Source organism: Vigna angularis, chromosome 8, assembly GCF_016808095.1.
Source record: "Vigna angularis cultivar LongXiaoDou No.4 chromosome 8, ASM1680809v1, whole genome shotgun sequence".
Lineage (NCBI taxonomy): Eukaryota > Viridiplantae > Streptophyta > Magnoliopsida > Fabales > Fabaceae > Vigna > Vigna angularis.
This window is the reverse complement of record NC_068977.1, coordinates 22,828,161-22,848,261: the sequence shown is the minus strand read 5'-3', so window position 1 is coordinate 22,848,261 and position 20,101 is coordinate 22,828,161. Positions and strand designations below refer to the sequence as shown.

The window sequence follows — 20,101 nt, the reverse complement described above, 5'->3', positions numbered from 1 at the left end:
ATTCCACCAAACAATACAAAATTCAACCAATGCAATTCCAAAGAATATAAACAAAGTCTAGGGAAGCAAAAAATATATATATATATATATATATATATATATATATATATATATATATATATATATATATATATATATATATTGTAATTGAAAAGCAAGTCTATATATATAAGTTAAAGAACCAAACATGGGTTTATAAACAAACTAATAATGTTTACAAGATTAGATTAACAATTGTTCTGTGAAGCTAAAGAGGTCAATGTTCATCATAACCAAGAGAAGTACTAGTACTAATGCAAGTAACGTGCTTAGCTATAAAATCTAGTAATCCAAATAATGATCATGTTCATCGTCGTCTTCCTGTCGATCATTTTGAGGCTCTGAAGTTGTGTGGACTAATGGGGTTGGACTAGTGTGGGCTGGACTGGTGTGGGCTAGACTAGTGTGGGGTGGAGAGGTGTGGGCTGGACTTTTGTGGGTGTGACTAAGAGGGCTAAGGCATTGTAGACTCGGGAAGCAATCTCATGACCAGTTCTTTGAAACCGGTAAACTCTTGTCTCAATTCATTATATTATCGGTCTCGTGTTTGAAGCTTCTACGTCAGGACAACAACGACTTCGTCAAGACTGTGGGAGGAAGAAGGTTGGTGCTTTAGACCACCTTGTCCTGCACCGTAATTTGTAGTCAGTTGCCCTACCCCATAGATTCGTCTTTTTTTCTTCCCACCAGCAACAACATCAGTTGCCCTAATAAGGTCATCGTCATCATCCGGTGGTTGTTGGGATGATTGAGGACATGACCCATGGTCGGATCTGACCCATGAAAGTCTAGTGGAGATTCTTCCTGTTAAAGATGATCATAAAGTATCAGTAAAATATATAATACAAGTCACAAAGTTATGAAGCAATACTAGAATTACAAGTGTTTGCTTACATGGGTCTTTCGAGACCTTTCAACAACGAATAAGGTAGTTCCCTAGCCAAGATGAGTTTGGTGGAAAACCTCATCAACATGCTTATGTACGGTAGTCGACCCACCTGTATGGAGAACACCGCTCTTTTTTGAAGCCCGATTCTTTTGGGCGGTTGCATACTTGGTTTGGTACTATGGCGAATTCCAATGTGCAAGTAATGAGGTCTAAATGTGCTCCTCAGTCCAATAGGGGTGCTTGCATCTCGAAACATCTCAGAGATCCTATGAGATGCCTTTATGTGGAAATTGCGCTGAATTTGAACTTCATGTTCAAGTAACCACTAAACCTTCATTTGTGATAATAACTCATACAAGAATTATGCAAATTACTATATGTTGCATTTTAATTAACATAGATGATGCATAGTAAATGACAGAATGAGGTTTATTTCCTTTAACCTTAAATCGTTACCAAAATGATTGTTTGTTTTCAGGTGGTATTAGTCCCCATGTTGGCCAAGGTTTAGAAATTGTTGCTTAATAGACCTTGTGATGGCCTGAGAAGCAACTCTAGGATACTCAACATGTATAGGTTTATGACCATAGATGTTTTGCCACCAACGAACATCTTATAGCACCAATACTTACAAAAGATAGACCGATAATTACACAATATATACATGAACATAAAATATACATCAACATACACTGAACAATTTATATGATCAATCAGTCACACCTGCACAATAATAGCATAGGATATATGATACATACATAAAAAATATACAATCCAAAACATTATAACAAACACTACAACAATTTGAACATACTTAAGTTAGTACAAAATTTACAAATGCTTCTAAAACAGTACCAAATATACTGGCCGGACAACAGAGCAATGGCTGGTCCACTCAAGTTTGATAGTAAATATCTGCAAACAGACAACAAAAGCAAACATAGCACTTAGACCATAATTTACATGTTTAAGAGAGATAGAGCACAAATAGGAACACTACAAATAAATAATGAAAGACTATTACATTGACAATATACAAACATACCAGTTAAAAATAAAACTAGCAAACATGTTTGCAATCTTATAAATAAATTTTAGAACTAATCTATATTATGAACATTAAAAAAATTTAAAGGTTAAATTTGGTCATAAAAGCCACTTGACAGTTAATTCAAGGCCACATAGTAAGGGAGTGTGTGAAGGGATACAATATGTGCTGAAATAAGTCCTACCATTGTTCAGAATTCCTTAAACCAATAATGCAGGTTGCTAAGGATATATCATATAAGATTATCCAAATTTTTTCTCATTCTTTTCAATGGGATTGAAAGGTAATATACTATTATTAGTAAGGGGTCAGTATTGCACATATGGGTTTTACTCTTATTCTATTTCAAGACCCAATTCACAAAGATTATTGGGAGGATCTTTGGTATGTCAGTATTATAGCAAGAGAGTGATATGGAGTATATGTTGCAGCTCATGACACTTGGAGAAATAGAGTTGACATTTACAAAATTGGTTAAGGGAATGTTGTAGATGTTATTAACATTAAGCTTTCCAAAGTTGGGGTTATGAGTGCCCTTCAAATGATAGAAAAGGCAAAAGGCAAAGGCACACTGATTACAAACTATAGTTTCAAATAATGATGTAAATTGGAGTCAACGTAAAAAGGCTTTCACATGATTCTCATATCTTGCACGTCCAACAATTACTCAATCTCAATTCCTTTCCTAGCAGAATAACATTCAGCCAGCACTATCCACATATATATCATAATCATTCAAAAAACCTCATCCACAACACAATCAACTAGAAATGTTATACTAAACAACATAACTGAATCAAACAAACAAAAATAACCCACGGCCAAACCCAAAGTTGCCAGAAACATGGGAATAAAATGCAAAATTTCATTGTAAAACATACAACTTACCTCCTGGACGACCTCTCGATGGCAAGAACAATAGACCACGACAACCAACAAAACCCTACCAGGGACCCTCGATCTTAGTCCCTCAACCAACACCCTACACCTGGTCTGTGAATGACCCTACAATAGCCTGCAAAACGCAATAAACGAACAGAGTCAGCACAGAAAAACCCAATTTGGGATTGGGACAATGTCAAATTTACAAGTGCCAACCAAAAACGGCGAAACGCCTAACACCCAGCCAGAGGAACTCACGAACCTTACACCGACTGACCGAAGAAGGTTGCGGATGATCTTTTACTTACAATAGTGACAAGTCACAACCCAAAATACTTAATACATCGAACACATTACTAATTTTCAAAAAAAAAAAGAGAACACTTACCATTGGCCGCGAATGATGGTGGAATGGACGACCATCCACAACAGTTGGAGGGACTCCGATAGCTCACACGCACTGAACGAAGGAGCACTCCCACTAGTCAAGCCTCTATGAAGGAAGAGATGTGCATAATAGGGTTGCAAAGAAGAAGGGTTCTAGGGGTTCTGTCACTCGAAGAGGGAAAATCACCCTCTTAAATGTTTAATCTAATTTCCTAACCCCTTTACCGGCGGCACAAATCCTTCGCTAATGACCGCTAACCATATAATTGCCTTTACCGGCGACCCAATTCCTTTGCTAATTTTACAGCCAACAGTCCGTCGAAAGATTCGTCGGTAAAACAACATTATCGATGGAATGAAGTCCTTTGGTAAATATCCACCCGAAATTTCAACATTTCTTGTAGTGATATTTAGGTTTCTTCTTTCTAGAGTTACTTCTCAAAGCCATCATAAGGTCTATTACGCAAGAATTTCTAAAGTATTGACCATCATGGGGAACAATACCTCCAAAAGACAAAGATCCTTTTTGGAGCGATTTAAGGTAAAATGTCATCAAACTTATTCTTATTGCCTATTCATGTATGTTATGTCAAATGCAAAATAGAGCCCACTATTATTACACTTTAAATACCATGCATATTGTGTCATTAAGATGATTTAAACTTCTTTTATTATTACAGATGAAGGTTTAGTGGAGACCTGAGCATGAAGCTCAAATTCAAAAAACTTTCACAACAAAATATCTCATAGGCTATCTAAGATGTTTAAAGATGTTGGGGTTGTAGAAGAACACCCTTATTAGGTTGGAGAGCATATTCGAAGCTCATTGCTAGCACATTGAAATTCTCCCAATTATCGCAATAAATGTGGTAGTTCAAGGAATATAGCTTCAGAAAAAGATGAGACCCTACACCATAATTCCTTTTGTTATCATATTATGATATAACTTATATCTTTTAAAATTGATGTATATATGTAACCCTATATTATGTTACAGGAACAAGAATTTTGATGGATTGTGCGCATTGATGAGGTATTTCAATAAACTCATCTTTACAAAGAATCTGACCGGCTTGTTGATAAAAGGTTTCGAAAGACACATGTAAGCAAACACTTTTACTATTATTTGCTTTAAACTTTAAACTTTTACTACTATTTGCTTTAAATTTCCTCTTTTACTATTATTAAATTAATTCTTTAACAGGAAGAATTTTCAAGTAAACTCTCACTAGTCAGATTTGAGAAACACATTGTGGATTGAAAAAATGAAAGACAATTATATGGGACAGGACAACTTGCTACAAATTATATTGCTACCCTCAAGCACCAACCATCTTAATTGACTAATGCTAAGGTGGCCATTATCCACATCACGTGACGACTAGAAGGACATGGTTAGGCTTATGATGATTTAAGCAACAAGTTTAACACTTTGCAAAATTTGGTCATGAGATTCTTGCCACGAGAAGCACAAAGTTGTCTTCAATAGTCTCATTCCAGCCTAACACCGTCTCAACAAACGACTAAGTCTAATCGCATCCAACCCACCCTAGTCCAACCCATCCCAATCTAGCCTACCCTAATCTAACCACAATCCTAGCTGCAACAATAAGACCCATAAGAAGAAGAAAATAATTCTTATAATTATGTAGATTATTAGGACTCTATGTTACTTATAGACATGCTTTTAGAAACTCTATATTTGTCTGGATTGCTTTATTTATAAATATGTTTGTGATGTTTGTCTAGATTGCCTTATGTACATTTTTGTGATATTTGTTTGGGAATTAACGTTTTTTTAGATTTTATTATCTAATAGATATTATCGACGAAATTTATAAATGGATCTTGTACCTGAGACATGTAATTATCAATAGATATTGTCCATTAGTAATTATCGACAAAATTACCAATGAATATATTTGTCTCTATCGGTAATTATCGAGAGATGTACTTGTCTATAATTACCGAGGAATTATATATATCCGTAAATCTTACCAACAACACTTTAACCAACAAATTTTAGCTCATCGGTAATTCGTCGAGAAAAAAGTTTACCAACAATTTTTTTTTTGTTTTTAATAATAATTAGTCGTAGGTTAATTCATTTTTTCCTTGTGTAAAATAATTGAAACATTTTGTTTTTTTAGTGTTTGAGTATAAACTTCAATTTGAGTAACCTGATTTGAGTAACTGAAGCCTATAATCAATAAGTAAAAAAATATGTTTTGATTATTTTATAACTGCTATCTATAGTTAGTCATTAATTTAAAAAATATTAATGCGTTTTTAAAAATGTTTCCTGCCTCTTTTTCCATTAACGCATATATTATTTCTTCAACTTATTAAAAAAATTTAGTAAATATTATTAATGAGCATATTTAATTTTCCATTAAACATAAATAATTCTATTAAGCTTATTTGATCTTACGTATAACAATTTTGGAAAAGTTCAAGACTAGAATACCCTTACAAAACTGGAAAAAAAAATAGCTAGAGTTTTATAGTTTTCACAATACAAAATTTCTTTGGTAAATTTATAATCATTTAATTAATACAACTAAACATCAATGAAATGATTTTTTATAATGTTGTCTACAAAATATATTTTAAAGAATCTAAATTAAAAATATATATAATTATGTATGTATTCTTAAAATTAATATAAAATGTAATGATATTATTATAGTATTTACCAACATGTTTATCCTTTTATGTTATGTGTTGGTTTCATAATATATATTATTAACTTTCAATTATTCGATTTATTAAATTTATTAGATATTATCAACGACCATGATGAGATTTAAGTCTTCAGCAATGCATTATATTAATTAATCCTTTTTGAATTTGATAAAAAGGAGATTTGCAAAATTCAACTCTATGAGATTCAAGAGATTTATTTTAAAATTCATAATTTTTTCGTTGATGTGTTTAAGTTTTTTCAATAACTACAATTGATTATAAGATTTTTTTTGTGTGGATAAGTTTATTAAAAAATAATTTTAAGATAATTATTACGAAAAAAAGTATTTACGTAATAAAGTTGAATAAGAAGTTGAAAGGGAAAAGATAACTAACAAAAAAATAATCAAAATTTACAAATTTTCTAACGCACGAAAAATAACTTGTTCTTCTGAAAAGGTCTACATTTCAGTTTATATCTCAGACAGTTTTTTTTTTTCTCTCAAAAGAATTAAAATGGATGTGAAAACATTTTTTTTACTAAAGATGCTATAATTTGGACAGTTAATTATTAGGTGTGATCGTTTTTATTTGTTCCAACGCAAATTAATTTTGGTTTTTGCTAAATTCATTCAATGCTCCACATTGTAGTTTAATTTAATGTGCAACTAACTTATTGTGGTTATTACATATTAAAAAGTTAGGTTGTAAAAGATTATTTAAAAGGGAAAATAGAAATGTATATACGAATAGTATAATGTTTGAGTGACCTTCTATTTCTAATTTTAAATTGTATTTTATTAACTTAAATTCAGCAAACTTGTATAGTAAATATTATTAATGTAAATTATTCCATTATTTATTAAATGTACTTAAATATTTATTAAAATTAATTATATTTTTTGGGCCATGTAGTAATATGCTGCTATTTTTTTCGTTAAAATTTTTTAAGCCGAAATATTTAATATAGATTGATTTGTCAAATAAAGTAAAGAGTGTCATAGTTACGTTACATACCCACAAATGAAAAAGTCTTATGGCAAAGACTGAAATAGTTAAATTATGTTGGTGACTTTTTCTACAATGTAAATAAAGGTAAAATTGACATTACAAACTCTTAACTATTTACTTTTTATCACCATTTGGATCAACATTCGCCTAAACATGAAACATCCTCAAAAGTACCTCAGTTTTTACTTTACAAGGACAAGTTTATTCGTACTGGTTTTAAATTAAAATTTTAAATTTATATCAATATAGTTCATCATGTTTTTAATGTACAGACTACCAAAACAGGTTAAATTTAAATTAAAAAACCTATTAACGGCGCATATACGAGGTGTTTATTATATTATTAATTATAATTATTATTTTCCTCCTTGCTTTTATATTGATACTATTAAATTTTGTATTTTATTATTAATTACAATATTCTCTGCCTTTAGTGTTTGTTAACACTAGAAAAAGCTTAGATTTACAAATGAATAAAGTTTATTAATAAATTTTATTGACGGATTAAAAATTCATCAACAAATAACAATAATTTTTTTAGTAAATATTATGATTTAATTTTTTTTCTTTATTTTTTCTTTCACTTCTTCTTTGTTCTAGTCCGTCTAGTCCGTTGTGCATTGAGATCATTATCATTCATCACTTTTGGTTCCTCTTTCTCTCTTTTTTTTTTTTCTTCTTTTTTCACTTTATTTTCTCTTTTCTTATTTTTCGTCCTCTTCCTACTGTTATTTATAAGATTAATTATACTTAATCATGAGATTAATTTCTAGCCTAATATTACTGCATACGATCGTATGGAGATTATGGTTTTCTTTGTCATGCTATAGTCATTTGAGTATAATAGTTGTGATTATTATTAGTTAGGAAAGTGTAAAATGATATAAAATGCGAAAGTCAATGTAATTTGAGGTTAAATGAATGTGAAGGTAGGTTGAAAGGTTTGGAGAGCACTATAATTGATAGGTTATAGGTGAAGGGAGGTTGGAAGTCAATGTGATTGTGTTATTCACGTGGCTTTCATATCACAGTACGTAATAAAGTCAAAGAAAAAAAATATTGACCTTGAGATATACAATGGTTGGAGAAATGTGATTGAATTGAGGGAAAAGATTAATGGTCCTTCACTAAATTAAATGTATAAGGAACGAAATCACACTCATAATAATGATATTACAAACAGAATTTTTAGTTAAAATCCTTAGCAAACTCTAACATGCAACCAGGGATGGGAAGAAGGTTTCAGTATTACATCTTCTCAAAATAATAATTTATCATCATCATCATGTCATTTTTATACTTAACTACTATAAAATTGAATGGTGATTTTTAAAATTCGGTCTATATTAGCCGCAGAGCAAATAGATTTTAGTCATGGAATTCACAATTACCCTCCAATGTAGTACAATCAAAACATTTAGTTTTGAATATGTTGTTAGGCTTTCTTTTACCGATGAATAATTCAATAATCACGTTCTTAATTTACTTTCATTCATGTCAAACTCTCCAAAGAGATTTTCTGAGTTCAACTTTGATTTAAAGATTTCATAATCGTTGAAGTCATATCATCTCACTCTCCTTTCTTTTTTTCATTTCTTAACTTCTACTTATTTCAATTTAAATGTAACGCTGTGATGTCTTTATTTGTAACTATTTTATATTTTGTCGTATGATACTTAATACACTTCATATTTAAATTTTATTTTTATTTTGTTTAGATATTATTTAATTTTAAAAAAATTTAAAATATATATGAAGTATACTAAATTTATTTTTAATTTTATATATATTTTCGGAAGCAAGTAAAACATGCAAAAACTGCTGGACGAGTGCGGTTTATGACAATGTAATTGTACAATTAAAGTTTCTTTTTAACATATTACGTTATTTCAACTATATTTTTTAATTTGATTTGTAGGATATTTGTAAAATTCAACTCTCCGATACCATTCTTTGAAGTAATAAACTTAAATAAGGTTATAAATGTGCTATTAATTTTTTTTATTTCATTAAATATTAATTGAATATTTATTAGCAATGTTAACTCTAATTGTTAGGTTTTTTTTATCAACAATAATTAATATATAAATAAAAGAATGAGACATTAGGGATGTCTCGACTCATGTACAATACCAATAATAACAAAGAAAATGAGAAATAGAAACCTATGAATACTAGATCTCCTTTTCAATATACAAAATCATCAAACACAAATGAAATGTATGATCTCTACAAACCCAAAATATTATAAAATATCTATTTATATAATTATATATGCTAGTCTTTCACCAAACAATAGGTTAGAATGAAATATAATAACATTATAAATATAATATCCTTATTTTTACCTTTCGACTTGTACCTATCAAATTATCTTTTTTATTTGTTAAACCATTAAATGCCTTATTTTTACCTTTCGACTAGTAGCTATCATATTATCTTTTCTAAATCCATTAAATGCTCCAGATTGTTCAATTTAAAATAAACCAACAAATGTTTATAGTTCAATTATTGGGTAAACTATTCAGTATATCTTATTATAAAATAAAAAAAAATGAAATAGGAATATATATATATATATATATATATATATATATATATATATATATATATATATATATATATATATATATATATATATATATATATATATATATATATATATATATATATAGTTTGCTAACACGCGTATGCTGCAATGTGTACCGGATTTTAGTAAACAAAAATATCCTTATATATCATGACTTCTAAGTTTTAAGGTTAAGAGTATTTTAATAATTTTCATTTTTAAAACTAAAAAAAAAGAAATCTCCAAACCTTTGTTTACTTCCCTCATTCCTCTAAACCATTTCTCTTTCATCTCTCTCACTCCAACATTTTCTCTGTCATCCTATGCTAGTCCCAACTGAAAAAAAATCAGAAACACTGGTTATTAAACAATCTTACAAAAGATGATTTTATAATGAGTTTTCCTTTTATAATTTTTGTTTTATCTAATTTTAAAAAAAATTCACAAACATAAAGAAATTGATAATTGATCTAGAAAAAATCAGAAATACTCGTTGTTAAACAATTTCTTACAAAAAATGATTTTATAATGGGTTTTCATTTTATAATTTTGTCTTATCTAATTTTATCTAATTTTCACAAACATAATGACATCAAAGGAATTGGTAATTGGCCTAAAAAAAAAATCAGAAACACTCTCGTTGTTAAACAATTTCTTACAAAAAATGATTTTATAATGAATTTTCATTTTATAATTTTTGTCGTATATAACTTTATCTAATTTTCACAAGCATAATGACATCCGAAGGAATTGGTAATTGGCCTGGAGGGTTTTTTTAGAGATGATGATTCAATGTATGCAGATCATGAAATTAGAGAGGTTAGTGAAGACGATGAAATTTTAAAATATTTAATATTTAATTATGATTGTATATATAATTTTTATTAATTCTACTGTTTGATTTAATTAGATTGATTTGCGACTATTTTTACAATATCACAATTATCAGTGTAACAATAATACACTAGTGGAGTTTATATAACATTTAATAATAATCCCTAATAAAGTGAAAATTGTCATAGTTAGGTAACAATAAAGTTTGCTATTATTGTAAACGAATAAAAAGGCAAAGTTCTACAAACTAAAAACACATACTACAATATCAACGACTATTTATTGCTCTCAAAATATAAAACTAAAACATTGGGTGATTTTACTTCTAAGAAAATCAGGTTAATGTCAACATTACTATTTACTACCTATTAACTGGCTATTTTTCTATATTGGTCCAAACAAGAACTCCTATAATAAATTTATAGCTGACCTTTTGCACATATTTTATACACATGGAAGTATGAATTACAATTATTTTTCAATAAAATTGCAAATTTAATTATACATACATAACTATTTATACAAGAGGACGTTTACAAATATTTAAAGGTAAGTAATTATATAGTAAAGTTTTCTTTATTTAAATATTAGGTTTTACATGTAGAGTTATGATGGTAAATTAAATGGAAAATGAATATATCTTTTAATGTTTGTAAATAAATTTAAAAGTATTTACTTTTCTTTTATTTTAAAATGTTGTTCCTCTAATTCTTAGATACCTTGTGTACTTTTTCTAAAATTTAAATTAGTCGTTTATCACTTTTATGATCAAGTTTTATTTGGAAACGAGGATGAAATAATAACACACACAAAGAGAACATAGCATGGAAGGGAGAATGGTTTCAAAGAAGAATTCTCAGTTGTAAGATGATATTAGATTTATCCAATTACTATCATCTTTAATTGTTAAATCAAGAAGAAGAGGTAGATATGGTTGAGAGGAGTCTAAGACAACATACTTTAGGAGAATATTCAACATTCACAAGAATGTTGAATTTCAACACTAATGTGAGGCCATGTGAATGTAACTAATATAAAGACTGTTCTTATTTATCTAGTGTAGAAAAATCAATTTCATGGTTTACTTCATGAGAACCCATACATTCACTTGACCAAATTCTTAGAGATTTGCAACACAAGATTCATCAAGTTCCCGATAAAGTTATCCGTCTAAGTTTATTTCCTTTTTTATTGGCAAGCAACACTATCAACATTCTTTTCTTAAGAATAGTTTGACTGTATGAGATAAGGTTGTTACAAAATTTCCACACAAACTCTTCCCTTAATAAAAGATTAATCAAGGAAAGAGGAGATTACTCTGTTTCATCATAATCTTGGCGAAATTAAATAATCTCTTGTTTCCTATTTTTAACCTTTGATTGAGAGAAGAATTTGTGTAAAAATTTTGTAACAACCTCATCCCATACAGTCAAATTATTCTCAGAAAAAGAATGTAACCAAACCTTTGCGTTTTCTACCAATGAAAAAGGAACACAAACTCTTACGAATAGCTTTATCAAGATCTTGGTGAATCTTAACCGTGTTGCAAATCTCCAAAAATGTGACCAAGTGAGTGTATGGGTTCTCATGAGGTAATTCTTGAAATAAATTGTTCTGCACTAGATGTATAAAAGTAAGTGTCAACTCTATGTTGACTGCATTCACCACTAGCCTAACAATATTGTTGCAGGTCTCAGTGCATGTTGAATAATCTCCTAAGTACGTTAACTTGGATCCACTTAACCATATCTACCTCTTCTTCTTGATCTGACAATTGAAGATGAGAGAAATATAATACAATTTCTATGTCTCTTGTTGAGGTTTCACGTGCTTCCCTAAAAAGTCTTCTTTGTATATTGTGATTTCTTAAGACTATTCATTTGATTTCATGATTATAAACTAACTTATCAATTTATACAAAACAAAGAAACACTAAAAAACAAGGTAGTCCTAGAAGGGACAAGTTAATGGTTAAAAGTTAATTTATAAATAAAATTTAAACTATAAACAAACATAGAAATAAAAGTATATAAACAAATTATGAACAATTTAAACCAAAATTAGTAAATAAAACATAATTAACTAAACAAAACATTAGTGTCCGACAAAGATAAAAATTTTTTCTAATTAAATTTAAATAAATTTTAATTCAAATGATGTCAATAATATAACTTAAAAATAATAAATTAAGTGAGTTTGTGAACCAATCCGATTGTGAGTTTGATAATCTAAAAGAAATAATTTTTTTAATATAATAATATAACTTAAAAAGTTGAATAGATTGATAAACCAACTTAGCTCATTAGTATTCAACACAAATAAACTGATTCTTGACAGGTGAGGCTTAAAATTGGTCTATATCAAAATTTTAATTTTTTTTAAACTAATTCGGTTTGAACTCGTAGTAGATTGCGTTAACTTAGTTTAAACTTGTTTTAACCGCACTAAAATAAAATCCAAAAATGATAAAGTGCGGGAAGAAATTTGATAAGGTGAAGAAAGTAATGACCCTACCCCTAATTGTTGATAGCCAATTTTTCGTAACGAATTTCAATAACCCACTGTGAGCCGAAATAATGTTTCGGTAAACTGATCCAATATCAAAATTCATGGACCTCTGGCCCAAAAGAAGAAAAATAAATAGCTTTTGCTTACTGCACCCCTATACCTTCATTATATATTTCAATGTTGACTTTGAGATTACCCATGTCTGAAATTTTCCAAAACAATATTTTTGGAAAAAGATGTTTAGAAGAAGCTTTCTGAAATAAGTTTTCTAGAACACTACACATAAAACAATTTGCCACACAGTTGAGTGATGTTTATAGTAACATAAACTTTCTTAAGGAGTTTGGTTCAACTTATCTTACACATGTAATGTAATGATAGAAAGAAAATGAGTGATAGTATGTGGAAGGTTTTGGAAATCCAATGGTGAAATAGGGAAATCATATCCTATTCTCATACACATTAAACCTAAATAATCCAAAATATTCCAGTGAAGCTCAACACGCATTATAGATAGATGCTCACAAGAATCATGATAAGAAAAAGAAGAAGATAAGTAACATCATTGTTCAAAGATGCTGTTTTTTTTTTCTCCTTTTGTCACCAAAGATTCTCTTTCTAAAATACCAAATGTACATGCTAACCTTCCTATCTCCACAGACCAAACGCCAGCCAGATACAGACCCAAAGCTTATCATCACTATTTTTTTTATTCTCTTAAACAAAAGCATGAGAATTTTGACTACATATTGAATACATTAATACTGTTTTTTTAGTAGGGTAATGGAAGAAGATTGTTTATTTTTATAAAAAAAAATTAAAATGTTTTATGATTTTTATTAATTTTAGGTTATTCAAAATTAGATAATTTTAAATTTTATTCAAAATATAAAATTTTGTTCATAAAATATACGTGTCTTCTCTTTACATTCTCTCAACTATTTTTGTTCGAGTATCATCAACTTTAATAATGTCAAGTCATTCTTAGGATAACTACTCTTTGATTAATATCGATTAAATATTTTTTTAATGATTTTTTATCAGTTATTTTAAATTGTTAGAACCATTTTTGTATTTCACGTTAGTTGATATCGGAAATACTACTTTTCTATGGATGTAAACTAAGATTTTTTTATGAATATTTGTCATGATTATTGTTATTATTGTTTTGTTGATGTAGGCAATGATAATGTTTTTTATCAACCACTAACGTTTTTTGTTAAAATTTTGATAAAATGATTTTGATATTTTTTTAACCAATGATATTTCGAAAAAGAAATCCCCAACCAATAACATTGTAAAAACAATCTTAATCAATGTCAACGTAAATAATTATGATTCACATTGAAAAAAATTAACAGAGTCAACATATATCAAGAAAAGGTTAAAAAGTTGTGAATATTAGTTGAAAAATATTTAAAACGCATTTTAAACAAATAATAACATCAGAAAAATCAAGTGAAAGAAACTATTAATATTAATGTTTTTAATTATTAACAATTGTTTGATGTTTAAATAACTTTTTATATTTAGTAATAACGAAATACAAGAACATTAAAATTCAATAAATTTAAATTGTTTTATTTTAACAAAAACCTTTAAAAAATAAATCAAATTAAAATAAGATGTTCAAATTTAATATATTCAAATATCTCAAACTCTCAAATAAAAATTGTGAATTTTTATTATCTAAATAAAAGGTGATTGTGTCAAATTTGGAAATAGAAAACATAAAAAAAATTTAATATGTAGCTTTATCAATTATTGAAGTGCAGAGAAGATAAATATACTCACTACAAACTTATTCATAAAAATATCAAGGAAAAAAAAACAATACTCCTTCTACGTTTAAATTCATATGAAAAAATAAAAATCTTAGAAAGTCTCCTATTTTTTTCCGAAATTAGTTTTATAGAATAGTTTATACATAAGTTAATTTTAATTTGTAAAGATGTCAAGTTCTTTTATTTTCCTTTTCTAAAATCTTTATTGAGAAGCATTTTCAAATATAATCTAAAACTTACCTCAAAAGTAGGAAGGATAGACGTAAACAATCCTGACTCCATAGGCAATTTTAAACTGTTTCTAGGATTCAAACCTACCACCAGGTTACAAAACAAAACAAATTATGATTATACACTCAAATTCCTTGCCATTTTTTTTCAGCCTTCTAGATAAGCTACTACATAACAATTCGGCCCTACTGTAATCCCAAAAGCTCAAAGTCTACAAACATTAGTTTCCTTCCCGATATTTTTTCAAAAGAACGTGTCTTTTCACAGGTTCTTTACTTTTATCAGTCCACAGGTAACATCATCATTTTAATTTTATTAGCTCCTCACCCTTTTCCTTAGATAGGAAATACCATTGTGTTCCTAATACCATTCTACTGGGAACCATAGCTGAACTAGTTTATAAGGCTTACTCTGAATCAAGTTTAGGTTCCCAACAGCGAGCTTTTATTTTTGGGGTAGAGGGTGGGAAGACCTAGGTCAGAACTTCTCAAAATTCATGGAAATCTTATAACTCAATCAATCCCTTAAGTTTGGATGTGGAGGATCCAACATAACTTTAGCAACCATCAAATACTATACTGCATAATCACCTCTATTCCATATTATGAAGTTATTAAGAATTATACATCCTTCGGGGGTTGAAAGCATAGAATTACATGGTTTATTTTTTCATAGGCTCTATTCATACTAATTTCCATGGATTTAAAAGTAAAGCAGAATTAAAAAAGGAACGGAATGATAATATTATTCTACATGTACAAACAGCTGGTTTTTCTGTTTGCTCCAGAAATACTTTTTGGTAATTCCAAAATGATAATAGCGGAGTAAAACCAGAAATCCTACTAAACATTTAACCAAAGAGATATATCTCAAAGTCAAATCACACTTTATTAGTGAAACCGAGGAAAACACACTTACGCACAAAACAGAACAAAGAAAATGGTGACTTCACTCCTCTCTAATTAGACGCTGCTTAGGCTAGCTCTTTCTTTTGGGTCAGAGGCCGGCGAGATATTCCTAACTACTCTCCGCACTACGCCGGCGTCTTCAATGGCCAATCTCTAGCTTCCCAAATCCTATGAGAAGCATGGATGTAAATTAGACCTATTATAATAATTTTATGGAGAAGGATGATATATCGGTTCTTAAACATTTTCTGGATGTAACTTAAGTCAAAGGCCCAGATAACAAACATAGGAGTGTTACATGTTCACATTTAAACAATTATTTAGATATAAATTTGAGGTCAATTCTTTCGGTGTACATATAAGTTAACATTTTGCATTTATTCAGATGACTTATCAGAAAGAGATGCTTATGCAGAGGTTTCTACGTCACAAATTGTAATGTTATAGATATGAAAGCAGACGTGAAGATGGTCCGTACAATGAAGAAAAAAAGATCCTCGCCTGACAAAAACAGTTTACAAGCTCAATATACAATTCAAGGAATATCATATTATGACCACGTGTGAAAGACCAACTAAAATTGAAAGTTCTCCACGTATTACAGCAGCTTATATCCAGATTCTCAGAGGCAAAACCCAAATCACACTTCTAGTGCAAGAAATGTTGTTTAGTCTCCGTATTCAACTTCAGATTTGAAGTTTGAATATGTAAACTTAAAAGGAAACACACCAAGCTTGAGAAAATTAAGAAAAATTATAAACATCTCTAATATTTTCTTCCATACATGAATACAACAGCTAATCTGTCATATTAATATTTTCATATGCATTAAACATTAAAACATCTAAATCACAGGACCAAATTGATTTCTATCATTTTTTCTATAAATCCATAAAAAATTTCTATAGACTCTTTAATATCTTATAAGACTTAAAATCTTATGTGCTGAAATTCAAGAGATGGAAGAATAGGCTCAGTATCTTACATGTAAAATTTCTAGTCATAAGAGCTGAAAACTCATGGGCGTCGTCCAATGCTAGAAAGAAAAAATGTTCATGGCACGTATCTAGTCCTACTATAATAGAGCTGTTTCAGTCAATCAATTTCCTTTGTTAATTGTATTTGTGTATGAGAAAAATAAAAGTGAGCCATAAATTGGCTAAAGGAGAATCATGCTTTCAACTAGGAAAAAGAAATTTAAACTAGCTCCATCGTAGAGATAGCAAATAACTTCAGAATGGGCAGTGCAAATCATGGATCGGAAGGGTGACAGAAACCCAGATCTTAGAATTTGATGATTAAGGCATTTTGACTAAAAAATCAACCAATAGAATACCTACACAAAAAGTTATGCTATTCTGAATCCAATACAATATGATAAACAAATCAAATCTGTATTAACTTAAAGGAAACGTGCTCAAGTACTCATTCACATCAAGCTAAGTTGATTTGATTAGTACAAAAAAAAAAGGCTGAATCCCTATATCTATAGGAAATTATGCTAATCAGTTCTAGTGGCCATGCAAACCCTTCATCTCACAAGACACTAAAGTTTTCTTTTCCACACTACCCACCTAGATCAGTACAAGAGAGAATTCAATCCCATCACTTTCCAGCAGAAACCCACAGGAAAATGCAATGGCCTTATAGTCGAAGGAAAAACAAAGAGCCAAACCAATACATTTGTTTCTCTCAATTAAAGTCTTGAATGGATAAGTTTCTTCCTAAATATTTATGAAAGAAAAAAAAAATAAAATAAACTTCTCTCACAAGGTAAAAATAACTTATGCATAACTTAAAAGCAGCTTTTGTGAAAACCTAAGCGATTTTAGCTTCTCCGAAAAGCTAATTTTAACTCACGCATACTTAACTTGGCAAAAATAAACTTTAACTTACTGAAGAAGCTTATTTCACCTTTTTTTCTTCCACAAAAGCTTACTTGAAAAACTTTATCTAAACATGGCCAAAAGCATTTGTTAGTCTACCACCCTTCACTGAATTGAAGCATTCACTTATCATATATTTGTGTTTACAAGTAGTTCAGTAGATTGACTAGGGTCATTCTGTGTTTCAACTTTCAACTCATCACAAGATCATTACCAAACATTACACATGTTTACGATCGATACAACAAAAGATAAGAGTACAAATACAAACGGAGAATTTACACAAATAGCAAGACTCCGGAAACATAAGATTCCACAAATCAGTTAAAATTTGCATTGAGAAACTAATTGTACAATACAAAACATTTCATAATCGTTCTACTCGTTGATGATAAAAATAAACACAAACAATATCAATTAACACAGCATTATCAATTAATTACCATTTTCCAACCACAAACCCTAAATTCTCAGGGCACAGCATGGAGCCTCCCTTCAAACACAAATCCGCGGTAGAGTCCGTCGCCATTCCCGGGAAGGTTATCGATCCACCGCCACTGCTCCCCTTCGGCGGCACAGCGGTCCCAGAGCGCCAGCTTCCCGATCCTCTTGGCGGAGAAGCAAACCCTGTCGCCGCCTCCGAAGACTTTGAACTTTGTCGATTCACGGAAGGCGCGGAACATCTCAAGCGGCATGCGCGCTGCTTCGTCCCATTCGAGCTTGTCGAGGTCGAGACGGAGGACAAGGATGGTGGAGCAGGGCGCGTTGAGGGCGAACGAGGACTTGAGGCCGCCGACCATGAGGATCCGGTTGCCGTGGCCCCGAACAAGGCGGGGGCGCTTGAGGACGTCGAATACGTCCCCCCACTCGTGGCGCTCGAGGCGCGACCACGAAGGCGAAGGTGTTGCGGCGATGTTGCAGGAGAAAAGTTTCCACTGGCTCCGCCAGGGGGAACCGACGTCGCAGAGAGCGAAAGCGGAGTGGTTGATGAGTAGAGGGGAGCGGGGTTTGGAAGGGAGGTTTGAGGAGAATTTGAGCCACTTCGGCGTGCGGTGGCAGTAGAGGGCCGCGAGTTCAGTTAGGACCATGACGCGGTGGTCGGCGTCGACGAGAACGGCGCCATGGCGGGACCAGGCGGAGCCGAGATGGGGGAGGACGCGGAAGGTGCGCGTGAGAGGGTTACATGCGATGAGGGATTTGGTTGCGGTGGTGTCTGGCTGGGAAGGGTTGGCGTTGGGCTTGGGCTTGGGCTGGGCCCAGAGGTAGAGGAGACCGTGAGAGGAAGCAACGGGGAGAGGTGAATGGAAGGGGAGAAAATCGAGGGGAAAATGGAGCCATGTGTTATGGTCGGGATCGAAGAGGGAAAGAGAGGTGTGAGAAGTGTGAGAAGCGTGAGGAGTGTGGCGGTGGCGGAGGGCGAGGAGATGGAGGTGGAGGGGAGGGTGGGAGATGGAGAGGAGGTGGAGGAAGGAGGGGGCGGAGAGGAGGTGGAGGAAAAACTTAGAGAGGGAGCGGCAGAGGATGATTTGGCGGAGGGGGAGGGAGGAGAAGATCTGGTGGAGCGTGTCGTGCGGGAGACGGTAGATCGGAGGCTCCTCCTCCATCACACCACGGCGGTAGGGTAGTTGGGTGGTGGTTGGGCGCAGTGGGTACGGCGGTTGGGTTGGTTCCAGTCAGAATAGGGAATACAATTTGTTTTGTTTGCTTTAAGAAGGTTAGTGAAACTGAGAAACTTGCTTCAAGCTTCTTCTTGGGTAATATATTGAGTTTCCCACACCCTAAAGTCAATTTCTGTTGCCGCTTCTGATTCTGATTCTGGATTAGAACCGTTATTTTCAAGAAAAAAATATATATAATCAGACATAATATATGTTTTTATCTCTCAAAAAATATTTTTGTTTATCTAGAATATTTTTAAAATTGTTATTTTAAGTCATTTCATTTTAGTATTTTAGATTTATGTTATTTGAACTGTTTTAGTATAAAAAATAAATTAAACTAACGGGAAGGTTAAAATTGTTATTAAGAATCAAAATAAAATCTTAGAGTAAAAATATATTTAATTTTTATAACAATTATTATTTTTAAAATAATTATTGTACTCTTTTTTTTTCTTAAATCTTATTTATTTATATAAGATTTGAATTAGAAATAATGTTTTACTCTCTTTTTATAGCATACTGTGAATAGAAGTTTTATATTATTTATTTTTAGGTTAAAATATCCTATTAAAATAAGTAAGGTAATGTATTGTATAATACAATAGAATACCACTTAAGTAACGTGTTCTCGTTTGGGAGATATAATCCACAAAAATAAAGATTTCATTTGGCTTTTTCCTCGAGTAATGAGTTGTTCCTTAAGCAATGAAACTCAACTTGAGTGATATATTGCCGTAAAATAGAGAATGCATTTAAGCATCTCTTTACTTAAACATGAA

The 20,101-nt window shown here is 31.0% G+C and overlaps 1 protein-coding gene across 2 annotated transcripts; it reads right to left on the bottom strand.

The window, feature by feature from the left end:
• Positions 1-15,606: 15,606 nt before the first annotated feature.
• Positions 15,607-19,436, bottom strand: LOC108344686 (SKP1-interacting partner 15). 2 transcript variants are annotated; one of them, XM_017583136.2, is made up of 2 exons: positions 18,105-19,435; positions 15,607-15,943 (listed from the first exon to the last, which is right to left on the bottom strand). In XM_017583136.2, the coding sequence occupies exon 1, from the start codon at positions 19,263-19,265 to the stop codon at positions 18,132-18,134; it is 1,134 nt and encodes a 377-aa protein (XP_017438625.2). In that variant the 5' UTR covers positions 19,266-19,435; the 3' UTR covers positions 15,607-15,943; positions 18,105-18,131. The 2 variants fall into 2 exon arrangements, with proteins under 2 accessions (XP_017438625.2, XP_052722745.1); XM_052866785.1 differs by lacking the exon at positions 15,607-15,943 and adding an exon at positions 16,259-16,276 and having other exon boundaries at positions 18,105-19,436.
• Between the last annotated feature and the right edge of the window lie 665 nt (positions 19,437-20,101).

Bases quoted from the DNA above. Each gene is read 5' to 3' on its own strand.
- LOC108344686 (XM_052866785.1), bottom strand. From the start codon at position 19,265: ATGGAGGAGGAGCCTCCGATCTACCGTCTCCCGCACGACACGCTCCAC.